This window comes from Peromyscus maniculatus, chromosome 1, assembly GCF_049852395.1.
Source record: "Peromyscus maniculatus bairdii isolate BWxNUB_F1_BW_parent chromosome 1, HU_Pman_BW_mat_3.1, whole genome shotgun sequence".
Classification (NCBI taxonomy): Eukaryota; Metazoa; Chordata; class Mammalia; order Rodentia; family Cricetidae; genus Peromyscus; species Peromyscus maniculatus.
This window is the reverse complement of record NC_134852.1, coordinates 181,854,770-181,871,214: the sequence shown is the minus strand read 5'-3', so window position 1 is coordinate 181,871,214 and position 16,445 is coordinate 181,854,770. Positions and strand designations below refer to the sequence as shown.

At 33.7% G+C, this 16,445-nt stretch overlaps 1 protein-coding gene across 6 annotated transcripts in view; it reads left to right on the top strand.

The window, feature by feature from the left end:
• Positions 1–16,445, top strand: part of Brd10 (bromodomain containing 10) — an 82,405-nt gene that overhangs the window by 47,495 nt on the left and 18,465 nt on the right. For 5 of the 6 annotated variants that reach the window (XM_015994722.3, XM_015994720.3, XM_006975814.4 and 2 more), the window contains 2 exons: positions 2,816–2,895; positions 11,487–11,576. In XM_015994722.3, coding sequence (XP_015850208.2) covers positions 2,816–2,895; positions 11,487–11,576 — 170 coding nt within the window. The remainder of the gene's footprint in view (positions 1–2,815; positions 2,896–11,486; positions 11,577–16,445) is intronic. The other variant, XM_015994721.3, reaches the window with a different exon arrangement.

Sequence of the window (16,445 nt, the reverse complement as noted above, 5' to 3'; positions counted from 1 at the left end):
TTAAGGTCATCTTTGACACTAAGATCTAGTCTAGCCTGGGATACAAGAAGCAGTGTCTAAATAAATAAAGCAAGCCTATTAGAACAGTAAAAGAGAAAGGATTGAGGGGGAATTTCCTTTTGTTCAAATTGTGTTTTAAAAGCTTCCCCACCTAATGTAAGGCAAATTTACTTTTACTTAGCAAATCTTTTTCCTATGAACTTTCTAAAAAAAAAAAAAAGATAATGGTGAGGTGGCTCAGCAGTTAAAACACTTGTTCTGAGACCCACGTGGTGACTCACAGTGTTCTGGAACTCCATTTCTAGGGGATTCAATAGCCTCTTCTGACCTTTTTGGGTACCAGACACAGATACAGTCAGTACACAAACATACATGCAGGCAAACCACTCAGACACATAAATATATCTAAAAAACGATAAATAGAAAAGGCATCCTGGCATTCAGATTTTTTGGATTTTGTTTGTTTTGGTTTTGGTTTTTCGAGACACAGTTTCTCTGTAGCTTTGCGCCTTTCCTGGAACTCACTCTGTAGCCCAGGCAGGCCTCGAACTCACAGAGATCCACCTGCCTCTGTCTCCCAAGTGCTGGGATTAAAGGCGTGCACCACCACTGCCCAGCTTGGCATTCAGATTTTGAGGACTCCTTGAGCTAGCTATATTTTACAGACACTAAGAACTTAGTGGTTTCTGCTTGAGTATTGTTTAACAGCTCACTCATTCCTCTAGTTTCCTAGATTTAGTACTGTCTTAGGTAACAGTGTGAACACAGAAGCAAATAATGGTGATGAAAAAGGAAATGTTTGTTGGGTAATTATATACTCATTTAATTAAAGCAAGAGTCAAATTACAGCAAATTGATACTTATTTAAACCAAACAGTGAAATCTATATAAACTTAAGCACCTCAAAATTCACATAGTTCATTCATAGTATACACATATTTTGAGTCAAATGTAAGGAGTTATCCAAGTTATAATTTTGTGATTTCATTGAAAGGGAATACAGAAAATTACAATTTTATTATAATTAGAAATTATTTTAGTTGGACTTAGTAAAATGTTGCAACAAAATTAACATCTGTTATATAAGATTTTATCAATTTAGAAAAATGTTTAGAGAGGGATATTAGAATTATGTAATTTTATTTTCTCTTTTGAAAAAGTAAATACTAAGTTGATTTTAGCCTAGAAATAATTGTGTATCAAAATTAACAGAGAAGGACTGCAAATGTAGCTCTGAAGTAGAGCACTTGCCTAACATGCACAAGGCTTTGGAGCTAATCTCCAACACACACCAAAAAATTTAACAGAAACATTTTTATGCTCTTAAAAATTGTGAACTCCTAGCCGGGCGGTGGTGGCGCATGCCTTTAATCCCAGCACTCGGGAGGCAGAGGCAGGCGGATCTCTGTGAGTTCGAGGCCAGCCTGGGCTACCAAGTGAGTTCCAGGAAAGGCGCAAAAGCTACACAGAGAAACCCTGTCTCAAAAAACCAAAAAAAAAAAAAAATTGTGAACTCCTAGAAGACACGGTCTCCATTTAATAATTTCTTATTGTTCTCATGAACTAGTGTCCTATATATAGCATTTGTTGAACAATTAAGTATATTTATTTTGTGTATGTATGTTTTGCCTGCATGTATATCTGTACACTATGTGCATGCAGAGCCTGTGAAGGCCAGAAGAAAATGATCTCATGGAACTAGAGTTGTAAGCCACCATCTGGTTGCTGAAAATGGAACCCAGGTCCTCTGGAAGAGCAGCCAGTGCTTTTAAAATCCCTGAACCATTTCTCCAGCCCACAATTAAATAAATTTATTATTTGATAATTACACATAAGAGGAAGATGGGTAGTTCACACATATAATACCAGCTCTTGGGGGCCTGAAGCAAGAGAATTTTTGTGAGCAGCCAGCTCTGGTTACAGTGTGAGATCTTCAACATTAAAACAAAGTAAGGAAAATTTTTAGCATGTTCCTTGCCAAAAATGCATTTATGTATGTTTTGTGACATTAAATGCAAAGAAGTAGCTATATACTTCAGATGTATTCTGGAAATTGGGTTCTTTAAGGATGAGGTTTATTTTTCCTCATGATTTCTGAGTGCACAAAGTACTAATTGCACATTAAAGGGATATGTTAATTATACTTTTTAAAACTTTGGATCTCAAGTACTGCCCAGAGCAGCCCATTAAATAAATACAGAGCTAAAGGAAGGCATCCTTATATGACTAAGGGAGGGGTTCATGATTTCTGAGTGCACAAAGTACTAATTGCACATTAAAGGGATATGTTAATTATACTTTTTAAAACTTTGCATCTCAAATAATGCCCAAAGCAGCCTATTAAATAAATACAGAGCTAAAGGAAGGCATCCTTATATTACTAAGGGGTTTCCACTTTTGGTTGAAGAGTCCATAATCTTTAGATAAAATGCTTAACCAGGTTCCTGACTGCAGAAGTCATCACTAAGGAAAGGCTTTTTTCAGGCTCATGTAAGTTGTGAATGTAACTGAGCAGTTTTGTTTGTGGCTTTTTTGCCTACTCCTTTGAACAAATTCTAATGTTTCTGTATCACCTTGAACAATGTAATAGTGCTGGTTCTTACGTAAAGAAGCAGTGTTGTTGGTGTGTCTGTTAAGGGTAGCTGCAGTTTAATATTTGCTTTTACTGAGGCTTGTTTGATTCATTATTTTCATTTGACTTACTAGCAACCATCTGTTAGTTACAGTTTAACTTTCAAGGCTCTGTGTAAATTGGTTTCTGTTAATGAGGTGCTGTAAACAGCATTATGAAGTTTTTCTCTTTTAATCTTGAAAGGAAAAAAATCCATATCTAAAAAAGCAATCACCAAGAAGAGGAAAACTGTCATCAAGTCACCTGCTCTGCCGGAGTTTCAGGTAAATGTTCCAACATTGTCACCAAGTTCTTGTGTTTAATTTTTTGTTTTGGTGTCATTCCTTGAGAGAACGACCGAATTTCCAGAAACTACAGGGTGTATACTTTTAATGACTGGTTTTCACGGTGTGCTTCCCTTTAAAGTACGGATGTAGGCAAAACGTGACTTTACCTCTATCTCTGACAAACTTTGGTGTTTTTAGTTTTCAACCTTGACTAACTTTTGTTGATGTAGTTTAATGGAAATGTATATATACATATCTCTCTTCTTTATGTCTGTGTGCATATATCCCTCAGTATATGTAAATGAAATTCTTCTAAGAAAAAAGTCATGGTTTGTACACAGTAATATTACTTTGGTAAACCATTTGTACATATTTAACCAATATAGAAATGGTGGACTGATTAACTTGAAAAACAGGTATTTTAACTCTTAGCTATAAATAAACTTCAGAGAGAATATTTAGTAAAGGCTAAATATAAGTCTTCAAACATTTTTGGAAAAAAAAAACAAAAAAAAAAAAAAGCATTGCTGCCATATGGGAAGTTGCTAATACTGAAAATAGGCAACCACATCATAAGGTTTATTTTCTACTTATCCAATAAGTGTTTTCTTCAACAAATGACACTTTCTTTAAAATTTTTTCTTTGTAGTATTGTGGACAGTCTATTTCCAAAAGTTTTATAAGCTCATAAAAGTGATATATTTGAATTTGTAGGTCTCAAGTAGTTATAAAAATAAAGAGGCAAGAAAAATACTGTGTAACAGTATCCTACATCTGTTTTCAGTAAAAGGAAAAAATGTATGTTTATATATATATAATAGTAGACTACTTTAATGACATTATTATGATAAATTATATTCTTTAGAATTTTTTCACATAACCTTTATACAGAATATCCAGTAAAATATAATTTACTGTTTGGTTGGAGGCCATCCTGCCCAATTCATTGCTTGTAATGATACAATATTATATTTTTATGCTTCCACTGGTAATCATACTAGCTTTTGTTATTTCTCCCATTCATTTTTTTCCTCAATTTCTTAATATTTAATTCTATAGCTCTTAGGACAGAGTGTCCGTTTTTAGTATTTTTCTTGTTCTGTATTAATGAGTAGATGTTTGTATATAATAGTAACACAGACTGCATAAGTAGTGTTTTATACAGTGGTGGGTGGTATTAATGATATATGAAATCAACTTTAGTGGGTTGCATGACCAGTGTTTCTGTTTTAAGTTATCAATATTAAAAAAGAATTTATAAGTACATCATGTATATTCAGTGTGTCACATACAATACCATGAATATGTATAGTTGAATACATTGTTTTATGAAACTTCGGTTTTACTTGCCTCTGTGTATATGTGTTGACATGCATGATAAAATGTATTTTTGACTCTGACTCATGGAAAAAGTTGGAAAACACTGTTATAAGTGATACTTCTAGTCAGTTATTGACCATTTCCTTATCACTCAGAAATTTAAGGTCAAAAGTACATGTTTTGTTAGATTGAACTGTTCAAAATAAATAAAGTCTCTCTCTCTCTCTCTCTCTCTCTCTCTCTCTCTCTCTCTCTCTCTCTCTCTCTCTCTCATTGCCTTGTTTGTGAGTCTGTATTGGACTAAGCTAGCTCTTATTTCTAGTTTGCAATATGAATACTCTGTTGTGATTCACGAAGAGAACTTGAAACTGTCTTCTGAAATAGAGAGTGAAGGGCCCCGAGAGGTAGCTCAGCTATGAGGACTTCTGCTGTACTTGCAGAGGAGCCAGCTTTGGTTCCTAGCATCTACATGATGGCTTACAACCATCTGTACCTCCAGTTCCTGGGGACCCAACACCCTCTTCTAGCCTCCAAGGGCTGTAGGCATATGTGTCATATACATACATACATATATACATACAGGCAGACACTCATACACACAAAATAAAAATAGGTAATTATTATTATTATCTAATAAGTGAACTTTTTTCTCCCCTATAGTACTGGCAGTATATTTAGAACCTTATTTATTAGTACTGAAAATAAAAATACCTTGTAGAAATAGTTAAATAAGATTTTAGTAGTAGCCATTCTAAACTAAAATATCCATTTGTATTACTGAAAATAAAACTTTGATGCATAAATATTAAATCACCCTTATAAAACCTGACCTATTTACCAAAATTTTTTGAGTCTTAATGTGCTAAAAAGGTGAATCCTGTTTTGACTTCTATTTCTTTGACAGTGTTTTTGTTGACTTTTTTTTCTTTGTGGAGCTGAGGATCGAACCCAGGGCCTTGCGCATGCTAGGCAAGCAGTCTACCACTGAGCTAAATCCCCAACCCCTTTTTGTTTACTTTTTAAACACTAAAAGTTAAATTTGCTTCCTTTAGTTGCTTCTTGAAAATCCATGCTTATATGTATGTACACTATAAAACTCCATGTCAGGAAATATCCTCCCATTTGTATTTAGAGTATGCAGTAGGGACATTGAAGTGATGGCTTCGGTTTCATTTTGTGTATATATTGCAAAGAAACAAAGAGTATCTGTGTTAGTATGCCCTTGTTTCTTAAAGTTTATAAAGTATTAAAAGAATCTGATACCTTTATTAAAAGTAAAGATTCCTAGGTCTCATCCTCTTCAAAGACCTTAGAGTAGTGGGTATCAGTGATATACATAGTAGTTAAAACATGTGGATTCTGGATCCCGGCAACTTGATGTGGAATGCCAAACCTGCCACCTGACTATTCTATCACCTTACATAAGTTAATCAACCTTTGTGAGTCCAGTTTTTCATCTGCACAGAGGAGTGATAATAGCCAGTACATTCTTAGAGTTCTTGTGAGGATTAATTCCATAGCTTACTGTTGTAGCTGTTCTTACTTTTTCTTTTCCAAATAGGCATAGACTTAGGTTGGAAAACCTGCATTTTAATTAGGACAGTTAATTAGGAATTTACTTAAGAGTATCTATTGTGCTAAGTGCTTAATGGCTTTAGCACTTTTGCAGCTACTTAGGACATTGAAATAAATCTTAAATTTGGTCTCATTAAAATAGTACTTGATGGAAACTGTAAGAATTTTAAAGTGAAAAACCAAAAAATAACATCTGTCCACAGAGCAAAACTAAGACTTTCTTACTCTAATATCTTGATTAGTATACAGTAACATCAGCAGAATTGTGGAATTTATCAACAATAACTGCAAAAAAAAAGAAAAATAGAGAATTTTTTTTATTTCAGATGGTTACAATAGTGATGGTTTTAAGTTTTATATCAAATTTAACAGTTATGATTTTATAAATTAATTTTTCTTTATTTTGTAACATAAAGATTCTTAGACTCAAAAGTAAATGTTAGCTTTCCTATTAAAGTTGATTTTCGCCCCCCCCCCCCCGAGAGCCTTTCTTATTTTCAGTATTTGAGAACTGTAATAGTATATAAATTCTCTTTTTGTGCTAAAATAAGTTAGAAAGTATTTTTAAAACATGATGTTTCTAGTCCCAGTAAACCGCATTGTAAAAAGGAGGAGCTGGGAAGGTGGTTCACTGGTTAAGAGTACTCAGTGCTCTTTCAGGGATTGGAGTTGGGTTCCCAGCACTCACATCAGGCATTCACAAACTGACTGCCTGTAACTTTAGCTCTAGAGGATCCAGTGCCTCTGGCCTCTACAGGCACCTGTACTCAACATGCACACACGCGCGCGCGCACACACACACACACACACACACACACACACACACAATTAAAAATAATCAAAATAGTTTCTTAAAGTTCTAGTAAGTCGGGGCTGGAGAAATGGCTCAGCAGTTAAGAGCACTTGGCTGCTCTTCCAGAGGACACAAACTCTGTTCCCAGCACCCATGTCATGGCTCCCGAGTGCTTGTAACTCCTGCTGCAAGTGGTCTCGGTGCCATCTTCTGGCCTCCACAGGCAGTCACACACTTGGTATTCACTTACACAGACATACATAAATTAAAACAGATAAAACATAAAAATAGAAGAATAATTAAGTGGCCTTAGTTACCATGTTTCTGCTTTTCCTTGGTAATCCCCCCCCACACACAAATGCACACAAAATACTTTTTTGATGAGTGTATACTAGGCATCTGTTCTATACATGCTATTTATTCTATAGGTTAATTTACAAAGTAAACCCCACAATCCACATGGTAAGATTTACACAGTATTGTTTACAAACATAAACTTTTAACTAAGATCCCTGAAGAAAAAAAAAAGTATATTTTTCCACCTAGCCAACTAAGGAATAAGAAGTCAAGTATTATCTTCATATAACAAATTGAGACTAAAATTGAAATCAGAATTTTTAACTTTCCTATGTTATAAGGACCTATAGATTAAGTCATAGTTTAATTTCTACCTTTTAAAATACATATTTTCAATTTTACCTCTTTAAAACCATTCAATTTTCTTTAAGGCATTGGAAAAACGTTTTTAATTACTTGGTATTTTAAAATATTTTGTTAACTTGTTTGTCAAAATTATTTTGTTTTCACGTTAAGTGGATATTTTCTGTAATTTATTTATTGTTCTTGCTGTTGAAGTACAGTGATCATAAGAAGTAATTTTTCTATAAGCATAATTCTAACAATTATTAATATAATTTTTGTTTAAATACTATATGGATTTTTATTTGTATCATATATTTAGTGTTTTACTTATAAATTTTAAAACAAATCATAAGATCTTTTTAATAGAATGGTAGTGAAAATAATCCATTTTGTTTGAACATATTTATTTTTTCTTTTCAACATGGTTTTTCCTTTGCTTTTTTAGTATAACCTACATTTTTTATTTTATATGATACTTTATTTGAAAATACCTTTCAAACCTAGTATACCTCTACCAGAATGGCATGATTTCGGTGATTGAAATTTATGTAAGGAAATTTTTATCATGTAATTTTTCTGAGATATGAAATTCTTTTATCTATATAGTACTTCCCTTACCCTAATACCTACAGTCATTCCAATTTTTTAGTTGAATAGAAGGCCTTTTAATACTGTCAGTCAATGAAAATAGTAAGTTATGAATTGTATCCTAAAACTACACCTTCAATTTTTGCTAGTTTTAAATTTTTTTATTTTGTTTAAAAAGCCCCCTTGTAGAATGTGATAATAGTAGATGGAGTTTATAGTTTTGTTGTTTCCTGTCCCGGCGCATCATCTTAGGTCATTTACATCTGTTGCTTTGAATTCTTGGGTATCAATTGAAGATAGGCCTTTTTAGCCTACTGTAAGCCTTGAACCAAGGGACATAATTTAATCCATTTCATCTGTAAGTTGGTTGATTGTGGCTCAGCCTTGATTCAGTCAAGTGAAAAGCTTACTGTAAGGAGAGTGTGTTGCTGCTTTCTCCCTGCAGGAAAGCCTCTCAGAGAGTGTGTGGTAATCCCAGCAGCTCAGCCGTCTTCCTTTTCTCCCAGGAGAAATACTAACAAGAAAGGGACTTAATGAGATGATTTTCTTTGTTCTTACTAAATGCATCTGTCTTCTTACTAAAGTGAATTTTTACTGTGTGGTATTAGTTTTCATAGAGTCACCATCTGAAATTGAAGACTTCCATTATTGTTTTGTTTTTTTTCGGGGGGGGGGTATTGTTTTTTCGAGACAGGGTTTCTTTGTGTAGTTTTGGTGCCTGTCCTGCATCTTGCTCTGTAGACCAGGCTGGCCTTGAACTCATAGAGATCCGCCTGGCTCTGCCTCCCCACTGCTGGGATTAAAGGCATGCGCCACCACTGCCCAGCTAAGACTTTCATTTTTGAAAAAGTAGAAATTGAATTGTATGCAACATAAAGTTGGCATCAATCAAACTATGTTTCTACTCCAGAGTTTTCTAATACCTTAACATTATTCAAAATATTGTTAGGTTAGGTATACATCAGATAGATAGAAATATAAAGAGTATGTTTGCATATTAAGAGTATAAACCAGGCCTGGTTGTGATAGCACATATCTGTGACCCCAGCACTTGGAAGGCTGAGACTAGTCTAGGCAGCTTAAGTTTGAGGGCATCTTGCCCTATGTAGTGAGATCCCATCAACAACAACTAAGGCTCTAAATTATTATGTAGACATTAAGTTGTTTCAGTGTACCTTCAAGATAAATGTCATTAAAATATTCTGACCCTCAAATTTAGAAAAATTATGCTTAGAACTTAAACGAGGCAATTTAAGAACATTATCCTAAAAATACCGTACCCCCTAAATTAAGGAATTAATTACTTTTGAGTTTTCATGTTGATTAGCTACATAGCACCAGAATGTTTTAATGTCTCAGTAGCTGTGCTGGTTTGTAACTCAGTCATTAAGTAAGTACATGACTACTCAAAAGTGAAATCTATGGACTAAATCTATAAACTCGTCAGAGAGGAGACATACTAGAACAAAACTATCCAGGTTCCCCTACAGTTCTTATGCACACTGAAATTTGATAAGAGTTGATGTAGCACAGCTTGTTAACTAGGTAAGCTACTTAGAATAGGTAAGCTACTTAGAAGTGTTACTTCATTTACCTTTTAACACTTGGGCCTCAGCTATGTTCCAGTAGATGAAATATAATTATTTGTTGATGTCATGACTAACTGATAAATAAAGAGCTTTAAAGTTTTTAGGATGTGTATAGTTTGTTGGGTATATGCCTTTGTTGTTATAAATTTCTACATGCTGCAATTAAAGCATACTCTTAGCCATTTTAAGTGAGATACCTAAAATATAAGGAAAATTTCTCTGAGCCTTGCCATATAGGTAAGTGAAAAATCTATGCTGTGATATTAACCAGTACACCAAGTTCAGTGAAAAAGGACAAATCTGATGTAGCAGTAATAGCAACACACTTCAGTGAGTACTCCACTAAAACCTACTAGAAAGCTGATGTTGCTCTATGGCTTTATAGATACAATAGAAGCTGTTACCTAGTTGTAGAAGTACTTACCTTGTTGGCCAGTCTACTGCTTAACCATCATTGTTTTTTTTATAACCAGATTTAGCAAATTGGAATGTGTGATTTCTAATAATTATCAGTTACATTCTCCTAATACAATACTATGTCATGTTTTCTACTCTGAACTTGTTTTTGTTTTTGTATTTTGCAAGTACTCTTACCACTGAGCACATCCCCTGTCCTAAAATTGTTTAATTTGGATTACTTAAGTATATACTTACCCTGCTTTATCAGTGCATTTGAAGTTTTATAACTATTTATAATAAGTAATTATTAATACTAATTATGGTATAGTATCTGTGATAATTTTTTTCTTAATCTCTTAGATTGAACCATATTGCCATTTTTGTAGATAAATGTATTTCAGAATTTCTTATAGTTTTAACCAAATTTAAAGCATTTCCTACCTCCAGTCTTAACCACTCAATAACAACTATCTTGTTATGACCCACTTTTGCTTGTTACTTTTGTTTGAGTTTCTAATGAAAGTGAAAAGTGTACATTGTAAGAAAACAGTAACTTTGCATTAATGTGTGCAATAAGCATGGTGATGATAAAGGTTGGTGATAATTTATAAATATATAGCATATTTTAAGTTATACAGTGTAACCACCAAGATTTTCTTGGATCTGAAACTTTTTGTCTATGTAGATGCAGTTTTTTTTTCTGAATTTTCTGTTACTTTAGATGTTCCTAAAATGCTTAAATTATTTTAGAAAAAGGGTTAAACATATAAAACTCATTGAAAAATTCAATATAATTTTACAGGAATCAAAGGGAGTAACTAATATTTTTGTTAGTAATTCTGATGTTTCAATTTATAAAAGTGTAGTTAAGCCAAGCTAGGTCAGTTAATAACTAAGAATGCATCATTGTGGTCATTTGCCAGAATTAACCAAGTAAATAAAATGAGCCACACAATTACAGGAGGAAATAGATACTGCTTGTAAAGATGGTTTTATTACAATCTGTTCAGCACAGTTGGGCTGGGTGACACATGGTGACTGAGCAGAACCATCATAAATTTGAGGCCAGCTAGGGATACATAGTAAGACCCTTTCTCAAAAAACAAAACAAGACAGCAACAACAAAAACCAGCAACGGTAAAAACTATTAAACTCTTGGCAAGAATGTGTACTTAATTTTGTTCCTATCTTTGACTATATTACACATAATTTTGTCCTCCTTTAGTACCACTGCCAGCAGCAACAACTCAGTTTATTAAATTATATAGCTAGCAAACAAAGCAAAGTGATAATGGTCACTCTTACAGGGCTGTAATTCACCTGCTCAGAGACTGCCTGGTGCAATTCTTTCTTACAGGTGATTCAGTAACCTGTAAAATCTAATGAATTTCCAGATCTTTGTCATTCTGGGCTGAAAGTTAATAATACTAAGAAAGTAACGGGATTATAATTTAGAGGTGTAGGACAAGAGTACCAATGTTGTAATTTTAGCTTATTTTATATGAAGCCTGAAGTTCATACATTATAACAAGTAAATACCTCAGTAACCGTGCAGCTTTCCTTGCTTTTATTATCGCAGAGAAGTATTCCTCATTTCAGTATGTGTTAATCAATTTCTGTTACCACATTTTTGGTGTTTTATATTATGTGTTATCAAGCTGTGTTTTTGTGTTTTATTTTAGCTTATTTGCACTAATCTTGATGAACTCAGGGAATTAATCACAAAAATCGAGAATGAACTCAAAGATCTGGAAAACAGTAGAAAAAAATCGGTAGGTGTTTATCCAAAAGTTCTATCTATTATTGTCAGCATTAAAATTTATTCCTGCTTTTTTCCAAAGTTTTTTAAAATCTTGTTCTCCTAATTACATGAAATTTTACAATTAAAGGTAGAAGCATTGTTTCTTTCATTTCTCCCAGGTGGTCTAATTTTCATTCTTAATACAAAAAGATGGTATTGGGGCAAGATTAATTTTCTTTGCCTGGTTATAACAAGTATAGTCTTAGCTATTACTCAGTATGCTGATGGTTTTCTAACTGGTAGCTTTTTAGATACTTCATGTTCTTAATTACTTATCTTTAATGGACAACTATTGCATACTAACAAACTTTTTTAATTATATGTAGTATAAAACAGACCAAGCCCTAGATTCTTTTTATTCTTAACAAGGTGACTCCTAAAAGAACCTTTATCAGACTATAGGTTTTTAAAATTAATTTTTACTGTATATCCTAACAATAATTGATCAAATTATTTCCTGACACCACAGCATGAGAGTGTTACATGTATGCTCTTACTTGATAAAGTGCTCCATGTTGTTCTTTATTAAATAGATAACATCTGCTTAGCTGGCATAATTGGATTATGTCATAGTGGAAACGTAATTATATACCAATAGATAGATGGGGAAAGTATCAAATATCTTTTAAAAAAATCATAAAAAAAACACTTTTATCATGAAACCACTTGCTTTGTACTTAAAGCCTGTTAATATAAATGTGTATAATTATGATAACTGAGCAGGTTTACAGTAGCCATTTTCATGCTGTTAGGAATGATATGTTGAAAGTACTTTGAAGAGAACAGACTGAAATGTCTTTAGGTTATTTAATGCAAGAATGAAAGAACCTTGAGTATTTCAGAAATCTGTCACATGATACCTCTGAGAAGATCACTGTGATCTAAGAGGTGAAATAATATTTCGAATAGTCATCAGCTAGATGTGGTGGCACACACCTTTAATACCAGCATTCAGGGGAAGCAGTGGCTAAAAGATTTCTATGAGTTTAAAGCAGTCTAGTTTGCATAGTGAGTTCTAGGCCAGCCAACACTACTTAGTGAGACCCTGTCTCAAAACAAAACAAAAACAATCTTAACAGTTATCAGTTAACAAGAAAAACCTTATACCATCAGAGAGTGGGAAAAACATTTCAGAAATACTTCCATTTAAAAATAGTTAAGACACTTATGTTTTCATATATACTTTAGGTATCTGAGAAGTCTCTTGATGTGGAAGGATGTTTTATTAAAATTTACTGCAATAGTATGTTCTACCAAAAAAAAATTCACGTGAGAATATTTTCAACCAAAAGTTCTTTCATCTTACTTAATATTTTATGTTCATAAAAGGGTGATTCTTTAGTCGGAAAGGATAATCTTTTTTAAAAAAATCAGGGTATAACTTTGAGTTTTGCAGAAGCTATTTAGTTATTGCCTCAGGAGCTATAGTTTTCATATTTCATAACAGCAAGAGTTCTGTAAATTGCTAAACCTTTATATACTTCACTTAAACATAACTTTATTCTGTTTATATATTAAAAAAAATGTTCCTACTGCGTAGTTTGAAGCACAGTTGATTTTAGCACTCAGCACATATTACAGGAAGAAAACTTGTACAAGCACTCGGGATTTTCCGCAGAGCCGTCCTCCTCGCTTTGTAGTGAGGTGGGCTGCAGTGTGAGCATGTTGCCTTCCTTTGTAGGATCAAGTAGAAGACCGAGGAAAGGAAACAAAATAAAGGTACTTGACAGTGTAGTCTTGGAGGAGATGTTTATTACAAGTTTCTGATTATAAAGGGCTCGATCAGTTCCCTCTTGTGTCTCCAAACTGCATCCTTTGGTATTTGCAAGCTGCTTTTACTATTTCTTGAAGAGATGGGGTTCTTGGAACTGTACTTTACCAGGGATAATTTTACTGAAGTACCAACATAGGGTGTAAACTATTTCCCCTTGACTAAAATTGCCTAAAGGAATATTACATAGACAATTGTCTAAGCCAGCGAAAGTGACCACAGAGCATAAAATAGGAAAGTTTTCATTTTAAAATTCTCTCTCCTCCCAACACATCTTTTTTCTTTACAAAATCTGATGGTGAGTGTGATCTGTATAAATTGCAGAAATTAACCTTATTGAGTATTTGTTACTATTTAATTCCAGCACTTGTATTTGTTTGGTATCATTTAAGAGTAATATGCTCTCCATAACAAAATTTTTACATAAACTAAAACATTAGTAAATATAAATAATATCAAAAATCCTTATTTTAATCATTTAATGAAGAACTTTCCATGCCTCCTGCTATCTGAGCACAATTTAAGCCCTTGTGATCGACTCCAGGGTCACTGTTGTGAATATCAGTTATCTTATTATTGTACAAATCTCTTGCTATCACTTGTTCTTATTAAAGATTCATCCATGTATTTTGAAGGATTATTTTGGTATGTTTGCTTCTGGTCTTTTTTTTCTTTTTCATTGCCAGGTTATCTGTCAGTTATCACCCCTTATTGTGTTCATGTATTTGCGCTAGTTGAATACTGTGGATTAAAAAAGCAGGTAACCATACTTACTAGAATTGGGCTTACAGTGAGGACCATTGCAGGAAGGCTTGTCATAATAATAAAATGTATGAACTTCACAGTAGAGATAGCTTCCTTAACTTATTCCTTATCTTGTGATAAATTAAGGACTAATATTTATCCCCTGAGGATTAATGTCAAGGCTAAAATAGTATTTAGAATCAAAACATTTCTTTCATTTAATAATAATCTTCATTATTTCAGTAACAATGAGTAGCAAAGAAGATGTAAATGTTTAGTTGCCCATAAGTGTCACTTCTAAAGTTAGAAATTGCACATGGGATATTGGTGTAATACAGATTTATATAATAAGCACCTAGCTGTTTCAGAGAGTTTCTTCTCTCTGGGGTTTGTCCAAATACTACTTCCTACCAAACCACAAGAAAAGCCAGGCACACTGTACATCCCTGTAATCCTAGCAGTAGGTGACAGGGAAAGTTCCAGGTTGTCCTCAGCTACATAGTGAGCTTGAAGTCAGCCTAGACAATATGGAACCATGTCCTAGGGGTAGAAAAAGAAAATCCATTTTCTTATCCAGTCAACAATGCATTAAAAAGGTTATTTTTGTCTTCTAATTTAACAGACTTTATATTGTAGAGCACTTTATAGTTCAGAGGCTTTTTAAATATCTCAGATTTTGCCATTGATCTGTTTATTATGATGGAAGATTATAGTTTCTTAAAATCTAGGTTGTTTCCTTTGGATTCTGTAATGCTGTACTTAATCATCTGCCTCAGCTTTGTCTAAAGGGAGGCCTCTGGTTGAGATGGAGAGAAACATATTTTGATGAAACCTTTTAATGTTTCTCATCATAATTCAAGTCACAGGAATTTTTAATGTTCTCAAGGAGGAATCCCATTTTTACTACTTGTGTTCTGGTGGCTTTAGTTGAGATAAAATTTCCATTCTCCTGAATTATTTGGAAAACATTCTTGTCTGAGATTTTTTTTTTTTCCCTGAAAGTTAGAACGTGAATGTTTCAATATATTTACTCATTCTTAACTATATTTGAAATTTGTTAGACATACTGCATTCTAGGTAGTAAAAAAAATGAAAGATTTTTGCTACTCTTAAAAAATTTTTTGCCAGGAGGTGGTGGCGCACACCTTTAATCCCAGCACTCAGGAGGCAGAGGCAGGTGGATCTCTGTGAGTTCGAGGCCAGCCTGGTCTACAAAGTGAGTTCCAGGACAGGCTCCAAAGCTACACAGAGAAACCCTGTCTCGAAAAACAAAACAAGCAAACAAACAAACAAAAAACTCTTCATGTGAGCCTGCTTGTTCATCATGTTTACTAAATTTGTACTTTATCATGGTTTATTCAAAGAGGCATCTGCCTTTAAGATTTGCATCGAAATTGAGCACAAGAAAAGATAAAAACTGTGGATGATCTTTTTGTTTCTTTATGAAGAGTGAGCTGCCTCACCAGGAATGTGATCTCTGCATTGCTGTGCACAAGCAGTGCTGTCCTCACAGTGGTGACCCTGTGTCTTTGTACCGATTGTAATGCTAATTTAGCAGTGTAATCAAACGGGATGTGTATACTGTTCATTGTGAGACTTAATCTTAAGTGGAAATTGTGAGAGTAGCAATAGAAAATTTTATTCTGGCATTGTTAAAATACTGTTTTAACTTCTTTCAGAGTAATATGCCGTAATTTCACTGTACCATCAAAACTAGCACTTTTCAAAAGGCAATCAATATATGACAGCGAGACTAAGGTGATACTCGATCTTCTAAACTGAATATGCAGGACTGTGGAGGTAGTTTCTCTAAGAAATTACGAAAGCAGAAAATACTTAATACATGTAGTATTAATTTTTTAGTTACTATTACTTAGACTATACAAAATGTCAAACAATTTAGTTGATTAAAATAGTTTGTGTTTGGGGGGGGTTGATTTTTTGTTTGGTTTTTTTGTTTACTTTTGTTGTCTTTTCAAGACAAAACTTCTCTGTGTAGTCCTAGTTGTCTTGGAACTCAAGAGATCTGCCTGCCCCTGCCTCCCCAATGCTAGGATTAAAGGAGTGCACCACTCCCCTGGCTAAAATAGTTAGATTTATTTGTGCTGTTTCCGTTCATAGGAGTTTACGTTCTTTACAAGTCTCCTTTGGATTGGATTGGGCTTTAAATGAGCCATCATTGATCATCAGGGATTCATTGACACTTTGAGAGTTTATTTTCATTTTTCTTGAAAATTATAATGCAATGATATTAATAAATTGGCAGTCCTTTTCCAGCATAGGATTTCTGTCTGTGGTAAGAATCAGGCGTGTAATTACAAGTAC